The sequence below is a fragment of the Phalacrocorax carbo genome, chromosome 3, assembly GCF_963921805.1.
Source record: "Phalacrocorax carbo chromosome 3, bPhaCar2.1, whole genome shotgun sequence".
NCBI classification, from domain to species: Eukaryota; Metazoa; Chordata; class Aves; order Suliformes; family Phalacrocoracidae; genus Phalacrocorax; species Phalacrocorax carbo.
Window position 1 is genome coordinate 87,847,793 of NC_087515.1, and position 9,429 is coordinate 87,857,221.

A 9,429-nucleotide genomic window follows, 5' to 3' on the forward strand; every position below is an offset into this window, starting at 1 on the left:
ATAAAATACTTTATGGTGTGGGGTGTGTGCCTAGACATTAACAAAATTAGGCTGTGAAAGTCACAGTCCATTTTAGTTCTGCTTAGATTAAATCATTACATTACTGCTTTGTTTTGCATGCTGGCTTTAAGAACTTTTTAAATATAGATTATATAAAGTTACATAAACTTGTAATCATTTGGCTGTAAGAAAGTGCTGTACATATGCAGTGATAGCAGTATTTAATACAAGTCTTTTAGCACCAGTTTTTGACTGTGGTGTGGTTTTGGGGAGTTAGGGGAATAAGCATCGCAGAGCATTTTAGTCGTGTGCATTTGTACTTATCAGTGCACAGTTAAAGCTTTCATTGCTCTGACTTCTGGAATGAAAAGCTATGTAGGTGAGTATCAGCTGGAATACGTTATTTCTGTTTTATCTCTGGTGTAATTTTGCTTATGCAGAATGTACATGTGTACATAATCTTACCGTTTTTAAATGAACTAACATAAGTGTGTCTGCAGAAGTGTTGTAAATATTTCTACTCTAGCATCACTGTTCTTCTGTTATGAAATAGGATTAAGAATGAACACAATTTAAGGTTGGACTAGATGATCCCTGAGGTCCCTTCCAACCTAAGATTCTGTGATTCTGTGATAATTTAATAGTCAAATTTCATTTTAAAAGTGATAATACGCTCCATTATGAAAAGAACAAGTACTGGACTGCATGAAAACAATGGATCCCCACAAATTCCTTTTTAGAATATAAATAAGAATTACATTTTAGTTACCAAATGTACATGTTGAATCTTAAACTTCGTCTCAAACTGGTACCTCATAGTGCCTTAAACTCTGAAGTCTCTTTCTTGTGATCCGTTTCATCTTTGGCTGATCAGACTCTTTCATTCTTTTCCCATAACCAACTGCAAAATGGAAACTCACATGTGGACTGACTCTTGCACACACTTGTATTTTACCAAATATAAGGTGATTCTGTATGGAAGATGTGTACTTTTCTTCCCCCTCTCCCTGCCCCCTCCGGCCCCGTTTTGGTGGGAGGAGGGCAACAGACTCTTGTATTTTGCTTCTGTGCTTTCCTCTTTCTGTCCATTATTGCTTTGCCTGATCACACTCTATGCCTTGTCACTCATAATTTCCCATAGCCCTGCCCACTGCCACAGCCCACCCTGTGACCTTTTGTAGCATGGGTCCTGAGTTGCTTTAGGCAGCGTGCACTTATGGGAATTGCTGCCTCACATGGCAGCAAGCTCTTACCCAATCAACAGTTCATTGGGAACTGAAAGTTGCTGATGATATGCCAGTGCAAAGGCAGTTTGTCCCAAGTCTTTGGCCTTAAATGCAGCACAGCACTAGAGTTAAAAGTCAGGTCTGTTTTCTGGCCCACAGAAATACCTCACCTTATACTCAGGTAAATGCAGAATGTACCACATGTGTATTTTATCCTGTTAGGTTTATGCAGTCCATGAACAAAGAATTGTTTGAATTTCTAAAGGGGGAGATCATTCTAGTTTTCCGTAAATGAGGGTACGTTTTTAAGTTAATGAGCCAAAATGATAAAATGAGGATGCAGCCAAATCTGGTCAATCACCAGAAAAGTTAAAGTTTTGTAGCATGGTGCTGAAATGCTCAGGAATGTAATCTAAAGTATTTTGCATGTATTGATGTATTTGAAACATTGCAATAATTCCTTTGCTCTAGGAGTATTCCATATATGGCAATAGTCTAATGTAGGGAAGGACTTCTTATATTGTTCTTACTTAAGATACTGTGGTGATTAAGTCTCTGGTTTTAGGGTTGTTTTATTTTTATTTTTATTTACCACCTTCCAGTTTCCTTACAAGCATACACTTAACCACTTTTTCTCCATTCCCACCCTCTTATTTCTGTTTTCTTCTGAAGCTGCTCTTGGAGATAGCATAGTCTTTGAGGGCAACACCTTAGTTTCTCTACCACGACTACTCTGTGGCAGGTGCTTTTGGGGTATGGGTAAGCAGCCCCTTTTTTTTCCCCACCTACCCTCCTCCATATAATCCTCTAGTAGCAATAATGCAGCTATAAAATCAGTAGTTTCTCCATGTGTCTTTACTCCTATGTCTCTTAAAGCTTAACAGTAACCTTGTCATCCCCAGATTGTGGACTACCAAAAGACAGGATCTATGAGAGTTCAAAAACATGCTGAATCTGGAATGAAAGCACTAGAGAAATCCAGAGTAACTGCAGTGTAAGATGAGAGCAGCCAGGCCCAGGAGACAGACTGGTTATTGGGTTCATTGCTACCCACGAAGTATCTCTACAGAGCAGGGAAGGTGCCCTAGAGCATGTTGTGAGGAAGATACTTAGACCTCACTGGGAGCAGGTTTCAAAACTGAGCAGGAGGTTGTGCTTATTTTATTTTGGCAGAGCTGGTTTGCACAGCTTCTAATTTTAAAATCATTAGATGCATGGGCTGGCTGGCTGGCTGATCCTTCATAAACAAGAATGAAATGGCAATTTTTTTTATAAATAGAGAACGTAATTGCAAACTGTTCAAAAATAGTATTTTTAAGATCTGTCTGCTGTTACATAGCTTCTAGAAGTGTAGGATGATAACGTTAATCTTTATTTCTTCTTGGTGTTGATAGACCATATTTTTGAAGTTCTTAACATTATCAGAAAAACAAAATGATTCATCTGCCTTGGGATTGGAACGCTGCTATTTCCATTTGCCTTTCCACATTCAGATTGTGTATTGTGAAATGATTTAGAATTCTTGTTTTTGTTCTATAAGAATAGAAATAAATCCGAAAGTACATTAAATTTTTCTTGGTGTTGTTACAGAGACCAATGGGTCAGATAACTCCATCCCAATGGCATATCTTACATTAGATCATCAGTTGCAGGTAATAAATATATCTTTTATTAGAATCTTGATCTTGCATTTCATTCTAAAGTGTGAATTTTGGGCTGCAAAATATAGTACCACATATTTACCTGTGTTTCTATTCTGTCTAACTTTTGACCAAGGCTAAAAAAATATATTATGTAATCTGAGATTGGTTGACTCAGATTTGATCAAGCTATTAAAAACAAGCCCTGGGAAACATGATCCCTAAAACCAAATGTAAGCTGAGTTTTGACTGTCAAAATAAGACATTATTTGCTTGAGTGTTACTTAATTAAATTGTAGTATTCACTTTATTTCTTGTGTGTGGGATTAAACACTATGATTTTTGTGACGGGGAGGGTATCAGATTAATAACTGCAGAGCTGGGGTTTGAGTCAACTTTGACATCAGTGCAGTAACATTTTTCTAGGGCATGGTTTAATGCTTATTTTTAAAAGCTTACTGGTTTTTAAAAGACGTTATAAATACACTGCAGAGACATTCTAACACACTATATACTAAGATATCAGTTCGTTAGTTTTTAACATGTCTGATTTATTTTCAGCCTCTAGCACCATGCCCAAACTCCAAAGAATCTATGGCTGTGTTTGAACAGCACTGCAAAATGGCACAAGAATATATGAAAGTTCAGACAGAAATTGCATTGCTGTTGCAGAGGAAGTAAGTGAAATGTGTTTAACCTTTTCTGTTCTTCTGTATGTTTCTTTTACACGAAGTCTGGTATCTGTGACTATTATTTCTGGCTTTATGAAGTAATATTTCATAGGGCATAATTATTTTCCAGCCTTAATCTCAGAAATACCAAACTGCTCAGTACAGGTGAGATATTTAGAGCAGCTAATTGAAAGATGTAATTAATATCAAGACTCTTCTGGACAAGTCCTACTTTGAAGTGTGTGGCACATCTGTGTGTGTAACACGCTACTGTTTGTTTGTATCATCTCAAATGAAAGACCTGGACTGTTGAAGAGCCTTGGAATTTTATTTCCAGTGCTGTCCAGTAAAAGATTTTCAATGGTAACTTGTAGATAATCACTTGGATAACGGATTATAGAATTTTGAGTAATATGTCCGTGTTACTCATTTTGCAGTTAGGTTTGTATCTTATCTGACTTTTGTCAATCGTGGCATTTACAGCAGTATTATCAACACACATCTTGTGTCTTTCTACCAGGAGTTTAGGACCTAATCCTTAAAAGCCATTATGTACCTTCTTATCCTTGTGCACTAGAAGTAAACTCTTTCCTCTTACATTGTGTACACATGTAAGTGCAGCAACTGCATGTGTTGTTGGATTAGGGCCAAAGTTATTCCTGATTCAGAACTTCAGTTTGCAATATGTTCTGTTGTGCTCTGCTTCTCATCATTTCTGTTTCCTGACGCTGGGGAGCAGTTCTGAGAGGTCATACATACTCCCATGCTAGACCAAGTTACCAGCTTGTTACCCACCAGTATCTGAGGCACTGCAGGCAAGCAGTTGTTAGTGAGGAGCTTGCCTTGGTGTTTGTGGAATAGCTAATGAGAAAAATGTGTACATGTGTGTATAAACCCCATGTGCATTAGAAATAGCATACAGATTGGGGAAAAAAGCTACTGTAAGATCGACCTCCTTCATCTATTCATCTTAGCAACCATCATTGTCCATAGGTGTTAAAACAAAAAAATAGTCTTGTGATGGATGAATTTAATGCTGGTTAAGGTAGTTATTAGTTCAACCTTTATAGAACGATGACATTTTCTTTCTTTAACTGTAATTACAAACCATATGGCAACAATTAATTAACATGAACTTTCTCCTCTACTGTTTTGTTGCTAAAACAGTGCTGGCAGCTTGCCTTCTCGTCACCTCATAAACAAATAGTAAAACAAACTGCTTCATCAGTTTTGCAGGATAATTTATAGCAAGTTTATCAGTGTGTTTGTTCCTCTAAAATTGTTGCTAAAAAACATATTGAACACTTATGGCACAAATTAAGTGAAATGACAGTTAGAAAGATAATTTGCTTAATTCTGCGTTTCCACTCCTTGAAGAAGTTTAAGTCCAACAGAAAACAGCACTTCACTAAAAAGTTACCAAAGTTATTGCAGTTTTGTCATATGAGTTGCCTTTTCAGTTTTTAAATGTACATATAGTTAAGCTGAATTAGAGTTGAATATATTTATAAAATTCGGTGTGGATCCTTAGATGTTTTACTGTGGCCGATAGAACTACATCTGAAAGGCATTATATAAAGGACAATTTCAGAGACTGAGGCTATGGCTTGCAGTTATTTTAAAGTTTAAATGTGGATTTGATTTGGAAGAGAATTTTTTCCCCCAACTGCAGAAAAGAATAAGATAGAACAAGATTTCTTTTTGTCAACTTATTTTGGTTTTTTGCACAAAATATCACCAGCCATGAGTTCAGGCTGATAATCAAAGACTGATCTGAAACATACTAAGTCATCCACACACAGACAGAAGTAGATTACAAATGACAATTACTTTTGTTGTTGTTATTATTTTAGACAAGAACTAATAGCAGAACTGGACCAGGATGAAAAAGACCAGCAAAACACATCCCGTCTGGTACAAGAACATAAAAAGCTGTTAGATGAAAACAAGAGTCTCTCAACTTACTATCAACAATGCAAAAAACAATTAGAAGTCATCAGAAATCAGCAACAGAAACGGCCAGGCACATCATGATTTCCTGGGACCTTTCAAATGAAAAATATGCACAGAAAAGACTGGGGGTTTTTTTATTATTAATATTATTATTATTATTGTTATCCCTTATTATGACAACTCATGAGTGTTACCTTCTTGGTGTGATCTGTATTTGTCTGCTACACTTAACATCATTTAATTTTCTTTTTCCTATGGTGGACATCCAATTCAACAGGTTAATCGAATAAGGTGAGAAAACAGTGACTTGAATTAACCAACAGCCCTCAATTTAAAGCAAGAACAGTGGCTGTATGCATGCTCCTTGTGTGAAGGCTAGCCTAACAAGTGTTACAGTGGCTGCTAAATTGTAAGATCCTGTTTTTACTTTTTGGTGTTACCTCGATAAGAGCAAAACAAAAACTTCCCTGTTTAAGAATAGTTTTGTTCCAGTGTCTCATCTCAGACTATTAATATGATGATTATTTTCAGGATTTAAACATGCAGCAAGCTGCAGAGATGATGTTGGCTGACCAGAGTAATTCATGATGCATAAGCGATGCCTTTTACCTGTAGACATAGTGTATTTTTTCCACATGCAAAACGATAGGCAAACTGATGCCAGCATCCTTGGTTCGGTGCTTGATAGCCCTGCATTTTGACTAATATATTTCTTGTAATCTTGCATTCATAAAATATTTGAAGTAAAAGGCTGTATTTTCTTCACTTTCTTGGGGGGAATGACATGCAGTTTCATTTAGTTACTGGGCAAAAGTTAAAAGTTGTGAAGGTGATTCACTGGGCACAGTCCCTTATATAAAAGAGAGAACCAAAACTGTGTGAAAGTGTTTTGAAACAAAATCTTTAAAGCTTTTGTCCCTGTAGCATCTTTGGAAGGAAATTCAGAAAGCAAATTAATTCAAAACTTTAAATACTTGCTCCCTTTATACCCTTTATTCTTAGGGGTTTTGTTTTTCTTACAAATTATTTGCAGAAAAGCGTTTACCATAAATGTAAATAAATTTGTTTTAGATAGTGAGAGAAGGGTTTGGGGAAATGAATTTATTTTAAATAGCAAATTATGAAATGGAGTTGAGTAAACAAATAGCGGAAGCTATTAAGCAAATGAGGGAAATGGCTTCGATCTCCATCAGGAATCTCAGTTATTCCGCTCATTTGAACATAGTTCAAAGGAAGTCCATCACAGAATGCCTGCTGCCTTTGTGACTGAAGAATTGCATTTAATGAACTCAAGCCGTAGATGTAATGATCAGTGTCATTATTTACCATTATTACGTGGGGGGAAATGACTACTTGTTTACATTGCAGATTGATTATTCGGATTATGAACTAACTTTTAACTGGTACAAAAATGAGGCATTTATAAATATGATGAGAAATTATTCCTTACATAAGCTCTTGGTGTATTCAGTTGTGGGCAGGGTTTTAATAACACTCTTTTGCAAAAGGAAAATAGAAAATTGAAGTTTAGCTGCTGAGCCCTCAAAATATAAGAAAAGTAGTCTGAAATTCGACTTAGGCATATTTTGAATTAATAATTATTCATAAAAGCCCATGAGTAGAACTTGGAAAAACATTAAGGGTAAAAACTTCACAACATATTTTCTCTTCCCCTTTCTGCCTACCTGATAAAAAACATTACTACTGTTGTATTCATCTGAGAACAACAAAGATGACGAACAGTTTACTGAACAGTGTCATCCTGTCTTGAGAATAAATCTATTGCTGGCAAACCCTTGGGAGTTAGAAACCCATCCCTCATTTTATTTAAATAAAGGAAGGGTTATCATTCCCAAAACCTTAGCAGATAATTTGATTAGTTAGCTGAAACTGATATTGGGATCAACTTAAGGGCACACATATTTATAGCAAAATGTAATTGGCAGAGAAAATAACTGTAGTATTAGGAATAGCACAAGTTATCCAAAGCATTGCTGTTCACATACATCTGTCCATCTACCAAAATGGACACACTCGGTGATCAGCAACTTACTTAACATACGCTAAAGCATGAAGTAGGGCAGCATAAATACTAATGCTCAACTTCAGATGCATGGTTGATAATTACATGCACAAAATCGTTCCCCAGGACAGCTTTTACAGCTTGCCTTGTCATAAAACAGATATGCTTAAGGTAAATCAGTATTGTATGTGGGAAGTAACTTTATGGCAAAGTTTGCATCATGAAACTGAATGCAATGCTAACTTGGTGGTACATAACACAAAAGTCTAACAGTTGCTTATGACTTTTCAGGGTTTACATTAAAAAGGGTCTCAGATTGTAAAATAAGTACTGTGCTACCATGCACTGTTGAACTCTGCTCCGTTTACTAGTTAGGTTATATTGCTCTTGTAATTTTCAAAGGGAATTTGGAGTTTGACCTTTTGCCTTCAAATTGTCCCTTTCCTAATTCCACCGAAAATTTAAAAAGCGTTTGACCAGATTTCTCAGTGAAGCGTTCTGTGTGGCAAAATCTGTCTTTCATTTAAAAAAAAAAAAAATTAAAACAAACCACAAAACTATAAAGGAAGAATATAGCAGTTTGGGCTAAGAAGAGTTTAACAGCTTAACTTTCAGTGACCTTTATTATTTTCATAAGGCTCTTGTTTTAAAGTTGTTTACAAATGTACTTTTATTCTTCTGTTAAGCTATCTGGAGTGTTCAGGAATTTTTTTCATGTAATCTTTTGTCCAGTTAAAGCTGTTCCTCTAGTAATGGAGGTGAAACATCTAGTTTTGTCTGGGCACTGCCTTCTCGGCATAGGTGACAGGCTCTGCTTTTTGTTGCAGTATGTGTTCTGTAAGATACTGTGTAATTGAAAGTATGCTTCTGTACACTGCAGTTCTGCTAAAAATGCTTTTTTTAGGCTTTTTGGTTTTTTTTTCTGATGAGAAGTTGAAAATTGTAATTCAAAACTTGTACATAAAATGGTGAATGATTTCATATGATTCGGGAATGAGCAGTGTGGCTTTCTGCTACAGGGTTTTATTGCGTTGTCAGGAATCTAATTAATAAAAGCTGAGAGACTTCCACAAACACGTAGTAATGCCCCAGCACTTGCCAGGGCATCCTTGATCTCTGATGGAATCCCGCACAGGGTGGGAGATAATCATCACGCAGTTGTTCCCACCGCCGAAAGAAAATTCTTCTGCTATTAGCTCTTCCCTTCCTCTGTGCAGAAGTAGGGTGTAGGATGAATAGTCCCACTCATAACTGAGCGTCCAGATATTTTAAGAATGCCACATCTTTCATACGGATGTTCCGCAAAAAGATAAGCACTCGTCTTTCATTGTTCAGTTCGGGCAAATTCCACTCTCTGGAACTTCTCTGTTTTGTTCGTAATGGATTTTACTGCTTGAGAGTTTCTGCTGCCGTACCACAGACGGAGACAACCCCTTAACTGTCTCCTTGCCTGTGAAGAGCACAAAATTGTGCTTCAGATCTGTTCTGAGCTGCTCTGAACAACTTGGCCCTTTCAGGTGCCCTGCTGAAACCTGCAGGAAAGTTTGAAAGGGTAAGAGCGAAAAAAGGTGCGGCACACTCAACCCCAGCAAATACAGATTTCCCTGTGGTGAGCTGGTTGAAGAGGAGGGTCTTATGAAAGTAAGCCTGTGTACGTGTGTACGCATACGTATACACACGGTTAGGTACTTATGCGTATAGGTGTAGAGAGCTGCTTATATCGCATCAGACTTGATAGATGTCTTTCTATTTCTAAAATGTGAGCTTTCTGTAGTTAGCTTTTATTTACTTTAATAATGTCTCAGGTGAGCGGTGCCCTGAGCCTGTGAGGATCGAGTTCGGTGGAGACAGATAAATACAGGGGTGTGTATGTGAGAGTGCATCAGTTATTTTCTGTGCCCGTGTAACCATTTTCT

General features: G+C 36.9%; 1 protein-coding gene across 6 annotated transcripts in view; it reads left to right on the top strand.

Moving 5' to 3' along the window:
- MAP3K7 (mitogen-activated protein kinase kinase kinase 7) overlaps nt 1-8,499 on the top strand; it is a 52,252-nt gene extending 43,753 nt beyond the window's left edge. For all 6 annotated transcript variants that reach the window (XM_064447615.1, XM_064447616.1, XM_064447617.1 and 3 more), the window contains 3 exons: nt 2,817-2,878; nt 3,428-3,543; nt 5,391-8,499. In XM_064447615.1, coding sequence (XP_064303685.1) covers nt 2,817-2,878; nt 3,428-3,543; nt 5,391-5,571 — 359 coding nt within the window. In that variant the 3' untranslated portion in view covers nt 5,572-8,499. The remainder of the gene's footprint in view (nt 1-2,816; nt 2,879-3,427; nt 3,544-5,390) is intronic.
- Nucleotides 8,500-9,429: the final 930 nt, after the last annotated feature.